Source organism: Dreissena polymorpha, chromosome 9 (assembly GCF_020536995.1).
Source record: "Dreissena polymorpha isolate Duluth1 chromosome 9, UMN_Dpol_1.0, whole genome shotgun sequence".
NCBI classification, from domain to species: Eukaryota; Metazoa; Mollusca; class Bivalvia; order Myida; family Dreissenidae; genus Dreissena; species Dreissena polymorpha.
Genome location: NC_068363.1, coordinates 73,808,149 through 73,827,599, shown reverse-complemented (window position 1 = coordinate 73,827,599; position 19,451 = coordinate 73,808,149). Strand labels below are relative to the sequence as shown.

Below are 19,451 nucleotides of genomic sequence, written 5' to 3'. Positions count from 1 at the left end.
ATCTGATCTAGTCACTCGTTCTAATATTTATCTTTCTCCAAGACTTCCAAATAAAAAAAAGAGAACAACAAGTGTACAAATAAGCCACAATAAAAAATGTTCTATAAGGTAAATATTACCATGACTTTAACCATAAATCTAATCTTGATTTTCAGACGACGTAGATTTAGCAGGACACTAGAGGTGTCGTCCAAGTCAGCAGATCGTAAGTTCTTCACAAAGGAGGCTACCCTGGAAAGTGTGAGAGAGACCGAGAAAGAAACGGACCTTCTGCTGGAGTCCAACTCCCTAAACAGTGAGTATTGCTTTGTTTCTATGGCAACAGAGTAAACAATGAGCCTCGCTCTGTAAAAAAGGGGTTGAATGGATGTGCGTAAAGTATTATCTCAAATTAGCCTGTGCAGTCAGCACTAGCAAATCAGGGACCACACCTTGCCTTAACTGGATGTTTGTCAAGAAGAGTCTTGGTTTCAATAAAAGCGGAAAGTGTCGTCCCTGATGAGCCTGTGTGGACAGCACATGCCAATCTGGGACGACACTTTATGCATATGCATTAAATCCTTTTGTTTCAGAGCATGACTCAAATGTATTCTGCCAGACATTATCGCCAATGGCGATTATTTTATCCAACTGGCTATTATTTATTATTTCTTAAAATTGTCTAGAAAAAATGGCGATTATTTTATCCGCCTACATAAAAAAACAAATTGCCACTAAATGTTGTCCGGCGATTGCGAAACGCCTGCAAATCGGGCCATCAAGCAGGAAAAATCGATAACGAGATTACCTGTGTACACACTCGACCCTGTGTATTGTCATACACGCGTCAATAACTTCTGCGACATTGTGGCCTAGAGCATTTTTCTCAATCAGTGTCCGACAGCAGTGATATATTTCGGAAAAAACGTCTTTAATCTCCCTGTGCTTTACCAATTATCGGTAACTGTTAGATCTTTGTTAATTTTTCGCCAATTATTATTTAATCGTCATTATTGAAAATCGCCGCTAATACATGTATTGTTGGCTGGTTTTGTTTTGCACGCCGTTTTTTCTGCAATTAGATTACGTTGAACATTTTTTGATGAAATAATTATTTAATCGCCATCAACTAATTATCTCCGTAATTACCGATGTTTGTCATCTGCTTTAACATAATGATTCCAATTTTTAACCAGGTAACCTGGTTTTCCCAATTCAAAGGGACCCGGCATATGCCATGGTCAGCTAATTTTAACGAAACACGTGTTTGGAATTACACTAAGGTAGTGTATTTTAACTCACGCGCTGTGACGTTAATTGATGTAAACATGATCGGCATTGCGAAAGTGTTATTTTTGGAATAAATCATTTACAATTGATATTGGCCTCTGCCTACAATATTGCGGCCGATGGCAAACGCCGTATTAAGAGATAAAGTAGTCGAACGATATGCACATTTTAGATTATGCATATTAATATTTTATATTATGCATATTTCATGTGCAAAACGCGTACAATTTTTCGGATTACCGTTTTCGGATACTGTATTTTTTTCGTCCATTATGATTTATTTTCGAAGTTCATAACAGCAAAAATAGAATGACGAATACACATGCGGTGATACGGAAGGTGTGGTTTATAATATTTCGAGTATTCACCAAAAATTGCAATTGGAAAAACTATAAAAAATAGTATAATTAGTGCTCTGGGTGGGTTGGGGCCTCTGCCCTTAATTCTTATGTGTATGTAACTGTAGCTGAGATCTGGTTTGTTAAGTCACACCCACAACATTGATTGTATTCTTTATTGCAAAGCCATGATAATATTTTATAAGAAAATGACACACTGATATTATGCTTGTTTTTGAGTATATATATATATATTATAACTTAAATCAATAGATATACATTTAATAAAACATAGATAAAATGAGATTCATGGTTTTTTCTTTCTTTTTGCCTTCAGTACCGTTTTGCGGAAAAGTCTGCATATGTTTTGGCTATTATTTTTTTAAGGAAAAAAAATATGGCTATTATTTTCTGAAGGCCAGAGTGAGCACTGGAAAAATATACCTGGCCCCATGACTAAGGATTTTTTTAGCTCTATCATAGTGTTTATTTGAAGTAGTAGAGTTTTTCATGTTTAGTTAATTTAAGTTTAGACAAACTTTCATACTCAGAATGTTTTTATTGGTAGGGCTAGTTCTGTGACAGCTCATGGGGCTAGTATCACAAAGATACTCAAGTCAATATTTGAGTCAATATAAGCTAGAAGGTCGCTGTGGTGTAATGGATATGGTGTCTACCCATCAACCGGGAGGTCACGGGTTCGATCTCCACTGTGGGAGCATTCTTTAGATCTCCCCCTTAGACACCAAGTACTGGTTCTAGTCCCAGGAAACAGACTCAAGAGCGTTTCAATAAGCCTGAAGTTTTTTATGCAGTCACGCTAAAATAAATAGGTGTAAACTAAATTAAACTAAGTCAATATTCTCACTCAACTGTGAGTGTTTTTTTCTCTCATTTTTAGCTCATCTATTTTTTGAAAAAAAAAAATGAGCTATTGTCATCACCTTGGCGTCGGCGTTGGCTTCCGGTTAAGTTTTGCGTTTAGGTCCACTTTTCTCAGAAAGTATCAATGCTATTGCATTCAAACTTGGTACACTTACTTACTATCATGAGAGGACTGGGCAGGCAAAGTAAGATAACTCTGGCGTGCAATTTGACAGAATTATGTGCCCTTTTTATACTTAGTAAATTGAAAATTTTGGTTAAGTTTTGCGTTTAGGTCCACTTTTCTCAGAAAGTATCAATGCTATTGCATTCAAACTTGGTACACTTACTTACTATCATGAGGGGACTGGGCAGGCAAAGTTAGATAACTCTGGCGTGCATTTTTACAGAATTATGTGCCCTTTTTATACTTAGAAAATTGAAAATTTTGGTTAAGTTTTGTGTTTAGGTCCATTTTATTCCGTAAGTATCAAAGCTATTGCTTTCATACTTGCAACACTTACTAACTATCATAAGGGGACTGTGCAGTTAAAGTAATGTAACTCTGACTGGCATTTTGACAGAATTATGGGCCCTTTTTATACTTAGAAAATTGAAATTTTGGTTAAGTTTTGTGTTTAGGTCCACTTTATTCCTACAGTATCAAAGCTATTGCTTTTATACTTGCAACACTTATTAACTATCATAAGGGGACTGTGCAGGCAAAGTTATGTAACTCTGACTGGCATTTGGACGGAATTTTGGGCCCTTTATACTTAGAAAATTAAAAATTTGGTTAAGTTTTGTGTTTTGGTCAACTTTACCCCTAAAGAATCATAGATATTGCTTTCATACTTGGAACACTCGCAAACTATCATAAGGGTACAGTAAAAGGACAAGTTGCATAACTCTGGTTGTCATTTTTACGGAATTATGGCCCTTTTTTGACTTAGTAACTTTGAATATATGGTTAAATTTTGTGTTTCGATCCACTTTACTTCTTAACTATCAAGGCTATTGCTTTCAAACTTCAAATACTTTCATGCTATCATCACCCTCACACTATACCCCCCCCCCCCCCCCCCCCCCCCCAAATTTCAGTTTTTTTTAAACGGTTAAAAAAACACAAATATTTATTTTTATTATTTTATGTTTGAAATACCGTCCAACCATCACACCCAAGAATCCCCCCCACCCCCATGTTTTTTGTTTGTTTTTTTTTGCAATTTTTTTTCGCATTTTTGGAAAATAATGTAATAAATGTCCACGCCCCCACACTATACACCCCTCTTCACTCCATCCCTCCCTCCTTTGTGATTGAAAATGAGAGTCCCTTCACCTTTAAAAAGAAAATAGATGAGCGGTCTGCACCCGCAAGGCGGTGCTCTTGTTTGAGATGACTTACTGTCATGCTCAATTTGGTGTTCATAAAAGTCAGACTTAACTGAGTTTGAGGAACAATGTGTGCTGAGATTTAAGATTGTGTAATGTGCTGACCAACATTCTCAACACTCAAATTGCACCTTCTCAGATGAGCTCAAATATTTAGTAGGTTTTTGATGCAGGGCCCTGGTTTCATTTTTTTTTTTAGACTTTAATGTTCTTACTAATTAGTTCTAAATTGTTATGCCCCCCTTCGAAGAAGAGGGGGTTTATTGCTTTGCTCATGTCGGTCGGTCGGTCTGTCGGTCGGTCCGTCCACCAGGTGGTTGTCAGACGATAACTCAAGAACGCTTAGGCCTAGGATCATGAAACTTCATAGGTACATTGATCATGACTCACAGATGACCCCTATTGATTTTGAGGTCACTAGGTCAAAGGTCAAGGTCACTGTGACCCGAAATAGTAAAATGGTTTCCGGATGATAATTCAAGAACGCTTATGCCTAGGATCATGAAACTTCATTGGTAGATTGATCATGACTAGCAGATGACCCCTGTTGATTTTCAGATCACTAGGTCAAAGGTCAAGGTCACGGTGACCCGAAATAGTAAAATGGTTTCCGGATGATAATTCAAGAACCCTTTTGCCTAGGATCATGAAACTTGATAGGTAGATTGATCATGACCAGCAGATGACCCCTATTGATTTTCAGGTCACTAGGTCAAAGGTCATAGTCACGGTGACCCGAAATAGTAAAATGGTTTCCGGATGATAACTCAAGAATGCTTATGCCTAGGATCATGAAACTTCATAGGTACATTGATCATGACTGGCAGATGACCCCAATTGATTTTCAGGTCACTAGGTCAAAGGTCAAGGTCACAGTGACCCGAAATAGTAAAATGGTTTCCTGATGATAACTCAGAAAAGCTTATGGCTAGGATCATGAAACTTCATAGGTACATTGATCATGACTCGCAGATGACCCCTATTGATTTTCAGGTCACTAGGTCAAAGGTCAAGGTCACAGTGACAAAAAACATATTTACAATATGGCTGTCACTACAACTTAGAGCCCATATGGGGGGCATGCATGTTTTACAAACAGCCCTTGTTACTTTTAGTGGTTGACACTTTTGATTCCTATTTTGTTATAGTTTTAAATGGATGATTATACTAAAAGTCTTGCTGTCGGTCAATGTGAGTTTCACTGTCATGAAGTGTAGTTGAGCATAGTAGAGGTCTATTATGGCTTGTCACACAGTTGTTTTGTGTTACAGCTCACTCCAAGCCAACATGTAAGTGCGGTAAGCCATGTGGACTCTCAAACATATGTTGTACCTCTGCAACAGTGACAATTCTTGTTCTTCTTAATTTGTTACTTTGAACTACCTTTCCACCTGGGTTCACTAATTTACAACACCCTTTAAATTTTATCATATTCAAGTTTATCATCAAGCAAGCACTATTAAGTTACTGTTTTTGAATAGATAATTGTCATTTATTGCTTTACTCCTGCTTTTTTCTCCTGTGCTACCTTGCTTTCAGTTACGATAACAAGCTTTGTCTATATTATATGTATATGGATATAAATTATTATGCATATATATTTTGTTTGTTTTAATTTTTTATAATAAACAGTTGATTACTTTGTTCTTCATTCAATTTGAACCTTTAAACTCCTCTTTAGGGGTAAGATCAGAGCTCCAGATAAGGTTTTGTGAAATTCTTAACGTTACTACCAGATTTTCAAAAAGAATTCTTAACTCTGAAATTTTATTCTTAACGTTACTACTAATTTTTGGAAAATAATTCTTAACTTTTCTATTCTAAATGACCTAAAAATAAATAATAATGGTTATTTTCATGCAAAAAAATCAAAATAAACATACTAGCAACTTTATTTATACAAGTTCAACAGTGTCTATTCAGTATTATACAATTTTATTTTTCAAATACCTTTATATGCCCAAACTGTACTTAGATTGCATGCCTTAGATGAATTTTAACATATTTCACAATTAAAACGGGTCTCCCTTTCAATCTTTATAACGATTAGCCACGTAAATTGTTCCATTCCACTCGTTCAATGTTTTTTTTGTTTAAGTTTGGACCCGTCGTGTCGCGTTTTTTAATAGCTTTTCCGACTGTGTCGGCAACTGAACATACAACATCGTATAAGATCTTTTCTATAATGTTTTTATTAACATTCAACTTCGGCTCACTTTGCGTACAATATGTTAAAAGCGTGTTTTTGCACGCTTTGCAGTTTTTTAGGACGCTCTCTGGGCACCGCCGTTGATTTTTGACAGATAGACTGTCCACGCCGCTTTTATTGGAAAAAATGCGCTTTGTTAAACAAACCCGTTAACCATTCTATATAAGCACTGAAAAGATCTTTAATACGCGAAAAGAACTCAATTAAAAAATCGATACGAACAGATGTAAAAATAATATTTGTAACTTGATTTTGTAATACTGCTCCAGCAGCTGGAGTTTCACTTCTTTATATTAATGGTACGACAAGATTTTAAAATAAATACATAACAGACTTGAAAATAATTCGTAATTACGAAAATACGACCCTTATCTGGAGCTTTGTAAGATTCAAGAACCCGTTCTATTACAATAATAACATATTTCCATAATTTTATGGTCATATAGTCAGTTTCTGGCTGTAAGTCTTTATGTTATTTTCTTCTTCTACATATGGCACATATATTTGTTTTGCATATTTACAGCCCCTGGATGTATTATGATACAATTATGCAGACTTAGCATATGACTTGCATTATATACTTTATAAGTACCTCATACATATTCCAACTGAAGATGTAATAATTTTGTTTTCTAATAGACAATTTATTTAAAGGAAAACTTCGAGAAACTCATATTCAGTCGTCATTCTTAATAAAATGTTCGCTATTTTGTAACCTAGTCATTATTTCAATATATTTTACAAAAGTAAACAGGCAGCTTGCTTTCAACTGTGATAAATATTCAAACAGTACATGTATTAGAATACAAATGAGCTGCGTTCTGAGAAAACTGGGCTTAATGCATGTGTGTAAAGTGTCATCCCATATTAGCCTGTGCAATCCTCACAGGCTAATCAAGGAGGACACTTTCCGCCAAAACTTGATTTTCGGTAAGAAGGGACTTCCTTGAAACTAAAAATACCATATAAACGTAAAGTGTCGTCCCTGAATAGCCTGTGCAGACTGCATTGGCTAATCTGGGACGGCACTTTACGCACATGCATTAAGTGACACCAATATAGAAGGAGGAAACTCCCCTACATCATAGCGCGCGATGTTAAGATATTTTTTATCAATAAATCGAAGAACGGCAATATCACTATCTGGATGGTGTATGACGCTAACCTTTCCAGCTAACGATACTTGCCTGTTAATCACGTGGTGTGTGGTAAGTAGGATTTTTTTTTCTGTATTAACAATACTTGTGTCTACTTCTCTTTTGGGTTTTTTATATTTAATCTTACTTTATTACAATATTTCTATGGTTAATATTAATAATAATTTCAATGATCTTATTTTCCATTTTATGAATGTTAAAAATTGTAATTGTTTAAGAAGGTCTTACTACATGGTTTGCCATGCTAAGGGTTTTTGTTGCTTTAACTAATGTCACTAGCTAATCTACATGCAAGGCAGCTTACTCCACATCATGTTTAATGCATGATATTGTATATACCAGGAATATAAATTACATTTTCTGTATAATGCACAATGCTCAGAAATGTACTGATTTTAATAAATTAATCTTTATTATACTGTTCTATTGATTTTAGCTACCCAGCAGCCGAGTTTGGTAGACAAGGCATTGACAACATGTCATGAATGCCCGACAGAAATGGTAAAATATGACATTGTTTTGTAAGAACCTCAAGCTAGGAAATCTGGGCAAGTTGCATGGTGTTTCAAGTGTTGTCCCAGCAGTCTGCAGAGACTTATCAGGGGCAACACTTTCCGCAAAGCAGGATTTTTGTTGAGAAGAGACATTCTTTAAACAAAAATTCCCATAAAAGCGGAAAGTGTTGTCCCTGATAAGCCAATGTGTACTGCACAGGCTTATCTTCGACAACACTTTATGCACATGCATTAACCAATGTTTTCCTAGAGAAAATATCATTTTTTTGTATGATGTACGATACTTGGGACATTTACATGTCTCTTGTTGGAAATTAACGAGATGCATCCATTGGATGTTTGGTATGTGTTAAATCTATAAATATTTTGCACACTATCGTTAAGTATTGTCTATTGAAGCAAATGCCTTCCTGTTGTGCTGATATTATTCAGGCTCATCCATGGTGCTGGCCTTGTAAATATGCTATTGTGTTACAGAAATGTCATGGAAGTAGTGAAAATCAAACCAACAACATATTTCAAAACTTAAAGAATATCAACAAAACAATTATTATGCCCCCCTTCGAAGAAGAGGGGGTATATTGCTTTGCTCATGTCGGTCGGTCGGTAGGTCGGTCGGTCCATCCACCAGGTGGTTGTCATACGATAACTCAAGAACACTTGGGCCTAGGATCATGAAACTTCATAGGTACATTGATCATGACTCGCAGATGACCCCTATTGATTTTGAGGTCAAAGGTCAAGGTCACGGTGACTCGAAATAGATAAATGGTTTTTTGAATGATAATTCAAGAATGCATACGCGGCCAACAGGGCACACTCTGAACAATATTACTGAAGCAACTGGTCTGTAATCCTAAATCTATAATTATCAGTCCAATGAAACATCATCCTTTTAGTAAAATACAGTGGATCAGTAAAAATATTATCAGAATATGAGATTTTTTGTATATTTTGTATATTAAATATTGTGTTAATGTTTAATTTTGTTGATTAATATAAATATAAGCAGGACAGGGGAGGTAATACACTACAGGGGAAACAAATGCAATCAGTTTAAATTTATTGTTACAGATTTGCCTCCCTTGTAATATATTTAAATTTTACCAAATGTAAGGCTTACTGCATTTTTGTAATGCATACTACTACTACTACTACTACTACTACTACTACTACTACTACTACTACTACTACTACTACTACTACTACTACTTCTACTACTACTACTACTGCTGCTACTGCTGCTGCTACTACTACTACTACTACTTCTACTGTTACTACTACTACTACTACTACTACTACTACTACTACTACTACTACTACTACTACTACTTCTACTACTCTACTACTACTACTACTACTACTACTACTACTACTACTACTACTACTACTACTACTACTACTACTACTTTTACTACTACTACTACTACTACTACTACTACTACTACTACTACTGCTCTACTACTACTACTACTATTACTACTATTACTACTACTACTACTACTACTACTACTACTACTACTTCTACTACTACTACTACTACTACTACTACTACTACTACTACTACTACTACTACTACTACTACTACTACTATTTCTTCTGCTACCACCACCACCACCTACTACTACTCTTACTACTTCTACTACTACTACTACTACTACTACTACTACTACTACTACTACTACTACTACTACTACTACTACTACTACTACTACTACTACTACTACTACTACTACTACTACTACTACTACTATTATTATACTACTACTACTACTACTAGTATTTCTTCTGTTACCACCACTGCTGCTGCTGCTGCTGCTACTACTACTACTACTACTACTTCTACTACTACTACTACTACTACTACTTCTACTACTACTACTACTACTACTACTACTACTACTACTACTACTACTACTACTACTACTACTACTACTACTACTACTATTTCTTCTGCTACCACCACCACCACCACCACCATTCACAGTGACAAAAACGTATTCACACAATGGCTGCTACTACAACTTATAGCCCATATAGGGGGGCATGCATGTTTTACAAACAGCCCTTGTTTATGATATAATTATTTGACTTTGAATTCTAGTAAAATCTACCAGAAGTGTAAAAATGTGTTTTTATGTCCCCCACCACTATAGTGGGGGGACATATTGTTTTTGCCCTGTCTGTTGGTCTGTACGTTGGTCTGTTGGTTTGTTTGCCCAAACTTTAACATTTTGCCATAACTTTTGCAATATTGAAGAAAGCAACTTCTGGTCTGTTGGTCTGTCTGTTGGTCTGTCTGTTTGCGCCAACTTTAACATTTTGCAATAACTTTTGCTATATTGAAGATAGCAACTTCATATTTGGCATGCATGTGTATCTCATGAAGCTGCACATTTTGAGTGGTGAAAGGTCAAGGTCATCCTTCAAGGTCAGAGGTCAAATGTATATGGCCAAAATCGCTCATTTTATGAATACTTTTGCAATATTGAAGATAGCAACTTGATATTTGGCATGCATGTGTATCTCATGGAGCTGCACATTTTGAGTGGTGGAAGGTCAAGGTCATCCTTCAAGGTCAAAGGTCCAAAAAAAAGTCAAAGCGGCACAGAAGGGGACATAGTGTTTCTGACAAACACATTCCTTGTTTGCTCTTGTTTTTTGTTGAAATATTAGGATCTTTTATTTCAGTCTTCCCAGAACAATGTCAAAGGTCAACAGAGTAGCATCTTGTCATCATCATCAGACTCAATTAAGAATATTGTTGCTGTGAAATTGACATAGAGCTGCAAGGTTTTCAAAGGAGAAGTCCGTGAAAGTGTTTATAAAACTGAACATGTGGAAAAAAACATTGCTAAAGAACACCTTTCTGAATAAAAATAACAACAACAAAGAAAAAGTGTTGACATTGATGAATGAATGTTTAAGAAATGTTTCATGGTTCATCTTCTGTTTGCAATAACAGAGTATGTCTTTTGAGATGAATTACCGGTATTGTAAAGTGGGCACATCTCTAGCATTTTGAACATTGAAAGCTTTTTTTGCTGTTCTTTGTCAAAATACAGTCGATTTAACGCAATACCACTCTGACATAAGAAGTATTGTCTTAATGTTGAAGGACTTGACTCTCAATTCATCCTTACTTGACATAATTGAGAGACATTCCATGGACAGAAGTGTGAACCATGTTTTGTTTAATCTTCAAGCACAGTTCATGTAAAGTTGTTTTACCTTGACGTCCACACCAATCAAACAAATCAAGGATATTAGAATTAGCATTCATGTGACTAATCAAGTCTCTTACAATTAAATGTCTCACAAATGATAAAAATGATGTATTTTATTGATCATCTTTGTAGACCTGAGTCTCGTCATGTGAAAATGGGTCTTAAGCCATATGGGACCACTCTGACTCTAGCTCAAGACCACTTGAGCTCCAATGGTAGTCTGGACCTACGCTGTCCGCTTTAAACTCATGCAAGGTTTGATGGTCTCATAAGCCACAGAGTAGCTCCTGTACAGACTGGTTTGAAGCTAGGCCAGCTGCATATGGTGTTAGACCCTTTTTCTTATGATGTGGGTCATAAGTAATTTGTATGTATGTGACAAGCGTAGTATGTGGCTACTAAAGATTTTACAAAGCTGAAATCCTGTTTGCAGTAAGTTGAGCAGATGTAGTCTTAACACTTGTTCAGTGAAAAATTTGTGTAACACATGGAGAACTTTTGTTCTCCTGTTGTTTCAAAAACTAAAAGGAGGTATGATAATCAAGCAGGAATATAATAAATATTATTATAGCTGCTATTTAAAAATATGTGTTCATTGTATTATTTACCTTATATGCTGATATTTAAAGTTTAAACTACTGGTCGGACAGGCTAGCTCCTTGTGTAGAACGCTGGACTTCAAACCAAAGGATTGTGTGTTAGATCCCCAGTCCAGCAATAGAACATGTGCAGGGATTTGTCATGTTATCCTCTCTACAGTCATTCTCTTACCACCTCTTATTAAAGTAGGGCAACTAATGGCATAAGTATGTTCACTTAGAAATGGTAAACCAGGTAACTCAGGAAAAGTGTGAGTTTGACCGCGGTAATATTCTGTTGAAAACAAATTATTTGATATTGGTTCAAAGCCATATTTTACAAGCAAGCTATCCCATTTTACAAAAGAAATGAGCACATTTTCAAAACATCCAGGGACATGTTTGATTTAAATGGTATTTATTATAGTAGATTTTGTTCTTATTAGCTCGGCTGTTTTCGTAGAAAACCCAAGGTAATGTCATAGCCAGCTCATCGTGTTGTCCGCCGTCTGAAGGCGGCATCTTGCTAAAACCTTTACATTGGCTCTAAAATCAATGTGCTGCCACCTACAACTTTGAAACTTCATATGTAGCTGCACCTTGATGAGTTCTTCACGCCACACCCATTTTTAGCACGACTATTATTTATGAAATATATATAGTGGAGCTATCATACTCGCGTCGGCGTTGCCTTTCCCGTTCCCGTGTCTGTTTGCGTGCAAATGTTAAAGTTTGCGTGCTACACCAAATATTTTCAATGTCCTTTGACATATTGCTTTCATATTTTGCATACTTGTTTACCATCATGACCCCAACCTATAAACAAGAGCAGACAACTGTATCAAGAATTTTGACAGAATTATGGCCCCTTTTATACTTAGAATAAGCATATTATTGATAAATCTATGTTAAAGTTTGCGTACTACCCCAAATATTTCCTGTGTCCCTTGCCATATTGCTTTCATATTTTGCATACTTGTTAACAATCATGACCCCAACCTATAAACAAGAGCACACAACTGTATCAAGCATTTTGACAGAATTATGGCCCCTTTTATACCTAGAATATGCATATTATTGATAAATCTATGCTAAAGTTTGACAAAACAACACTTGCCTTACATACCACAATGCACTCCACCCAAACCCTCCCCCCCCCCCCCCAACCCGCCTACCCCCAACAATTTTGTTTTTTTCTTATTTTTGAAAGATCATCTATTAAATTATCACACACCCACATTATATCCCCCTCTCCCCCCCCCCCCCCCCAACCTTCCCCCCCCCCCCAAAAAAATAAAAAATTGTTTTCTTATTTTTGAAAGATCATCTATTAAAGGATCACCCACCCACATTAAACCCCCCCCTCTCCATCTTACGTTATACTGTCAAGCACTCGAATAGTCGAGCACACTGTCCTCTGACAGCTCTTGTTTGGTCTCCAGGTCAAAGGTCAAGTTCACTGTAACCCCCCCCCCCCCTCCCCCCAAAAAAAATAATATTCCGACAAGCTTTCATTTATTCACACCTGCACCCTCAGCCGAGCGTTGGAACCCGCTATGTGGTGCTCTTGTTGACTGTGTAGTCACACTTGTTGAATACAATTGTTTAAAAATTAGTTTTTCATGCATGGATAGAGTTCATATTGTCAGTCTGACCAGTTGACTGGATGTTTCCTATTATCACAGTGACTGTATAGTTCTAATGAAACAAAAGGATTGAACATTACCCCGGTACCCTAGCTGATGCATCTGATTGTTTTCCATGTTATTGTCTGCTTTTGATGTTGCCATGTGTACCTGTCAACACAAACAATAATCACATTAGCATATTTTATTTTATGCTTTCCAGTGGTTTATAGAGAAATATCAGTGAATTAAAACTGATAATTTCACTGTTTCAAACAGTGAAAATTAATAGAGAAAATTATTGATAGTTTTCACTGTTTACTGTGAAATGACGTCATTTTTTTAACGAAATGATGTCATTATCCCAGCGAAATTCTTTAGTTCAACTCTTAAACAATTGTATATAAACTGTGAAAAAAAAGGATGCAATAAAAAGAAAATTTGTTTGATTCGGTGGAATATTGATTTTAAATCACTTGTGATAATAGAAAATATATTTTTTCACTCGTGGCTGCGCCACTTGTAAAAATATTATTTTCTATGATCACTCGTGAATTAAAATCAATAATCCACCGAATCCAACAAATATGCTCTTTATACATAGTATATTTTTATATTGTATACAAAACATTTTTAGCTCATCTATTTTTTGAAAAAAATTATGAGCTATTGTCATCACCTTGGCGTCGGCGTTGGCGTTGGCGTCGGCGTCCGGTTAAGTTTTGCGTTTAGGTCCACTTTTCTCAAAAAGTATCAATGCTATTGCATTCAAACTTGGTACACTTACTTACTATCATGAGGGGACTGGGCAGGCAAAGTTAGATAACTCTGGCGTGCATTTTGACAGAATTATGTGCCCTTTTTATACTTAGAAAATTGAAAATTTTGGTTAAGTTTTGCGTTTAGGTCCACTTTTCTCAGTAAGTATCAATGCTATTGCATTCAAACTTGGTACACTTACTTACTATCATGAGGGGACTGGGCAGGCAAAGTTAGATAACTCTGGCGTGCATTTTGACAGAATTATGTGCCCTTTTTATACTTAGAAAATTGAAAATTTCGGTTAAGTTTTGTGTTTAGGTCCATTTTATTCCTTAAGCATCAAAGCTATTGCTTTCATACTTGCAACACTTACTAACTATCATAAGGGGACTGTGCAGGCAAAGTAATGTAACTCTGACTGGCATTTTGACAGAATTATGTGCCCTTTTTATACTTAGAAAATTGAAAATTTGATTAAGTTTTGTGGTAGGTCCACTTTATTCCTACAGTATCAAAGCTATTGCTTTCATACTTGCAACACTTAAGAACTATCCTAAGGGGACCGTGCAGGCAAAGTTATGTAACTCTGACTGGCATTTGGACGGAATTATGGGCCCTTTATACTTAGAAAATTGAAAATTTGGTTAAGATTTATGTTTTGGTCCACTTTACCCCTAAAGAATCATAGATATTGCTTTCATACTTGGAACACTCACAAACTATCATACGGGTACAGTAAAAGGACAAGTTGCATAACTATGGTTGTCATTGTTACGGAATTATGGCCCTTTTTTGACTTAGTAACTTTTAATATATGGTTAAATTTTGTGTTTCGATCCACTTTACTTCTTAAGTATCAAGGCTATTGCTTTCAAACTTCAAATACTTTCATGCTATCATGAGGTTACTGTACCTGGCAAGTTGAATTTTACCTTGACCTTTGAATGACCTTGACTCTCAAGGTCAAATTATAAAATTTTGCTAAAATTGTCCATACTTTTTTATTATGATTATATTTGATTGATTAGCTTTTTGACTAAACGACTCCTTACCCTGACTACCACATAGACTCCACCCAAACCACCCCCGTGCACCTCCCCCCCCCCCTTCCCCCCCCCATAATTTTTTTTTTTTTTTTTTTTTTTTTTTGTTTTAAATCATCTCACAAATGAACACCACACCCTCACAACTATACCCCCCCCCACCCAACCCACTCGGCCCCACCCGCCACCACACCGCCCCTCCCCCCCCACCCACACCGACCCAACCCACCCCTCCCCAACCACCCCCTCCCCCTTTTTTTTTTTTTTTTTTTTTAAGATCATCTCACAAATTACCACCACAACACCCTCCACTATACACTATACATAACCCCCCCTCCCCCCATTTTTTTTTAAAGACGCTTTTATGTTTGATACCGTCAAACCATCCGCACCCAAAAATCCAACCCCCCCCCCATCAGCCCGGCCCCGCCCCCCCCCCCCCCCCCCCCCCCCCCCCCGCCCCTGATTTTTTTTTTTTTTTTTTTTCGCTTTTTTGGAAGATAATGTAATAAATGTCCACAACCCCACACTATATACCCCTCTTCACTCCACCCCTCCCTCCTTTGTGATTGAAAATGAGAGTCCCTTCACCTTTAAAAAGAAAATAGATGAGCGGTCTGCACCCGCAAGGCGGTGCTCTTGTTTATTACTGTTACACAGTTATACTATTTTGCAATATCCGTGTATTATTTAAATACTATTATGATTTTGTTGTCGAGCTGACTGGAAGAAAGCTTGATACATTTGTATAGCAGAAACTCTAGTCAAATATATGTGTGTGCTTGTTTGCATCCAAGCTTGCTCAAACTGTGACATTGTCATTCATCTTGAATTTTTAAAATTACTTACTTCAAATGAAGATCATTTATGTTTTTTAAGATATGCGTGTGTGCATTACTGTTCCATTATTTCATGCCTTATAATTGCTAGATTTTTTTATTAAATATGGACATGACTGAATCTGCTATATTTGGGTACAGTCTGAAGTATGGAAGGGTAGCAAACTTGAAATCCTTTTTTCTGTCCATCTGATGATTCGGCAATTATGCCTGATAAACCTTTTAATACCTGCTTGGCTGTTACCTATCTAAATAAAACTTCAAGTATGATTATGTATGATTCATATAAACCTCTCTCTGGGAAAACAGGGCTGAATGCATGTGTGGAAAGTGTTGTCCCAGATTTGCCTGTGCAGTCATAACAGGCTTATCAAGGACAACACTTTCCACATGAACTAGATTTTTGTTTAAAAGCAACTTCCTTTTAACAAATAATACCATACAAGGGAAAAGTGTCATCAATGATTAGCCTGTTTGGAATCAAGTGGGATGACATTTCAGGCCATGTATTAAGCCCTGTTTTCTCAGAACAAAGCTCATATTCTCCTGTTTCTCTCCAGTTGAGGAAGATGAAGGGGTTGTTGCAGAGGACAGCATGGATGTAACCCACTACAACCATGAACCGATTTATGTGAACCTCAACAACCACAGTCTGACCAACCCCATCCCTGTGGAGAAACTGCAGGCCTTCATAAAAAAGGCACGCGAAACAGACTTTGACGTGATTAAAGGCGAGCACCGGGTACGTAGATACTGGAGGCATTGTGTGGCTATGAGCCTTGCTCGGGTCAACTGGGCTGGATGCTTGTGCATCAAGTGTCACCCCATATTAGCATTTGCAGTCTGCACAGGCTTATCAGGGACTTCTACTGGATTTTTGTTTAGAAACACTAATGTTTAAAGACAATTTATTTTATGCTTTCCGGTGGTTTATAGAGAAATATCAGTGAATTAAAACTGATAATTTCACTGTTTCAAACAATGAAAATTATCAGTGAAAATTATCGATAATTTTCACTGTTTATGTTAAATGACGTCATTTTTTTGACGAAATGACGTCATTTTCCAAGCGAAATTCTTTAGTTAAACCCTTTAACAATGTATATAAACTGTGAAAAAAAAGCATAAAATAAAAAGAAAATTTGTTGGGTTCGGTGGATAATCGATTTTAATTCACTCGTGATCATATAAAATATATATTTTCACTCGTGGCTGCGCCACTCGTGAAAATATTATTTTCTATGATCACTCGTGAATTAAAATCGATAATCCACCGAATCCAACAAATATCCTCTATATCAAACACAATTTATATGCTGTATTAAGTTTGCAATGGTGTGTTCTTCAGCAGTGTAAAAGAAAATATTTTTCCTTACAAGATTAGAAGTTTGTTTGTTCTGGTCTAGTTGATAAATACCCTTTGTATTTTGAAAAATGGATCTTATGTCCAGGTAACAATGTACAAAACGTAAGATTCTCTTAAGATGCATTTTGCAAGTATCTAAATGACTATTATGTGCAATAGACTAATAATAATAAAGATTTACTGTGTATGGAAGAGAATTGGTTTAAAGTAGATACTCTACTTCATGAAACACAGAATTGTTTTTTATGGCAATTTGCGATTCTTATGCAAAAAATATCATGTTATTTCATCCGCATTGTTCTGTCTTTCCAGGACTTGCCAACTGGACTTTTGGCTCTGTGTCACACAGCTTTAAAACCAGAAAACAAACCAAAAAATAGATATGCGGATATAATTGCATGTAAGTACTTGACTGTTTATCAGCTTGGAAATGTATTATTTTTCATATTGAACTATTGTATTAGATAGATGTATTTAAGACTGATGTAGCTCACAATTCTGGGAACTAGTTTTACCCAAAATTGCCATTATATAGATTTATGTAAGTCTCAGAAAAAATGTCTATATAGCAACATTGAAAGCATTGAAATTTAAGATATGCAACTGTTAACATGTTTGACCTGTGAACTTGTCTTTACAATGGTTGTTTTAAGTTCATTTGAAAATATTAGTTGAGGACATTATAGTAATGAATGAATAAAAAATCTAATTTGATTTCTGATGAATGTTTGTCAATATAGGATGACAATTAAGTTAAAAGTCTTATGTATTCTTTGATTAAGTATACTATTCTGTCTGATATTAAGATTGCCCCTAATATGAGCAATACAAATACGATATACAACCAAGAAACCAGTCAGAATGCAAATGTTTTGACTGGACACCAAGGACCAAAAAGAAATTTAACATTTTGGATTTTTTGCATTTTTGTTGAGATAAGCCTGTCAGTCGGCACACTTGAGATATTGTACAGTATTTAATGGTGATTGATAAGCTAACTTCTCTGCATATTTAGACTTAAATGGGTACATTTTTGGTAGGGTATTGTGTTTTTAGCTCGGCTGTTTTTGGAGAAAACCTGAGGTATTGTCATACCCAACTCGTCTGCCGTCCGCGTCGTTCTAAAACCTTAACGTTGGCTCTAAAATCAAAGTGCTTCCACCTACAACTTTGAAACTTCATATGTAGCTGCACCTTGATAAGTTCTACACACCACACCCATTTTTTGGTCACTAGGTCAAAGGTCAAGGTCACTGTGACCTAAAAAAGAATAAAATTAACTAAAACTACACCCGCAGCCGAGCGTTGGCACCCTCTATGCAGTGCTCTTGTTACTAATAGGCATTCAATTCTGCTTATTGTTCTTTTTATTTCTAAGCTCTTTTGGGGAAGGAAATCGAAAGATTTTGCAAACATTTTCAAAGTTTTTATGTTTTATAAATTGTGGAAGACCAGTAGGTTGGTAATGTCAAATAAACAGACTTTCCAGCAAAATCATTCCTGGGTACTGATAAGCAAAAAAAGAATTTCATAAATTAGCGTGGTACCGTTAGGTATAAAGTGCAGAAAGGGCTACTGGTAAATATTTACAAAGCATGTCATTTGAACAGTGTTTCAGATTCATCAAAACCTCACAAGCTTTTCAGGTACCTATAGTAATAAACTAGTGACTTGTTAAAACAGAACCACCCTGGACTTAAAGTGGGGATGCCAGATAGTAACAGGGATCTACAAGGATTCCAGGGATTATGATATTAGCCAGTACTGCCAAACTTAGTTAAACTGTTGTATGAAAGTACAATTCAGTCTTAGATTTAGTCTTAAATCCATTTGAGATAGGGGGAATTATACAATTGAAAGAAAGGCTTAAGACGTATAACTTAAAAGTGTTTTGATGTAAACACTGGGAGGTAAACTTTCATGGATAAGCATACAACTATTCAAAAGCATCAAATTTTGGAATAAACACATAGAAATAAATAAGAAATCTTCTGTGGCATAGTGGATATGGTGACAACCTAGTGACCAGGAGGTCACGCGTTCAATCCCCATTGTTGGAGCGTTCTTTAGATCTCCCCCATAGACATGAAGTACATATACTGGTTCTAGTCCCAGGAAAGGGACTTAAGAACGTTAAAAATAAGCCATAGTCTTTTGATGCAAACAAGGTAAAATAAATAGGTTTACACTAAATAAATGGTGACAGGAAACAACTTTGAATAAGTTAAAACTGTGGATGTTTACTGTGCTGCTGTAAATATTTGGGG

General features: G+C 36.1%; 1 protein-coding gene and 1 long non-coding RNA gene across 4 annotated transcripts in view; one reads left to right on the top strand and one right to left on the bottom strand.

The window, feature by feature from the left end:
- LOC127843845 (uncharacterized) overlaps positions 1-19,451 on the bottom strand; it is a 148,841-nt gene that overhangs the window by 86,204 nt on the left and 43,186 nt on the right. The gene's annotated exons all lie outside the window — the stretch shown is intronic.
- The window catches only part of LOC127843816 (receptor-type tyrosine-protein phosphatase alpha-like), a 75,738-nt gene that overhangs the window by 27,462 nt on the left and 28,825 nt on the right, over positions 1-19,451 (top strand). The window contains exons 10-13 of one of the 3 annotated variants that reach the window (XM_052373647.1): positions 156-295; positions 5,135-5,152; positions 16,379-16,560; positions 17,497-17,584. In XM_052373647.1, the coding sequence (XP_052229607.1) occupies positions 156-295; positions 5,135-5,152; positions 16,379-16,560; positions 17,497-17,584 (428 nt within the window). Of the gene's footprint in view, positions 1-155; positions 296-5,134; positions 5,162-16,378; positions 16,561-17,496; positions 17,585-19,451 lie in introns of all 3 variants that reach the window. The other 2 variants (XM_052373646.1, XM_052373648.1) reach the window with 2 other exon arrangements.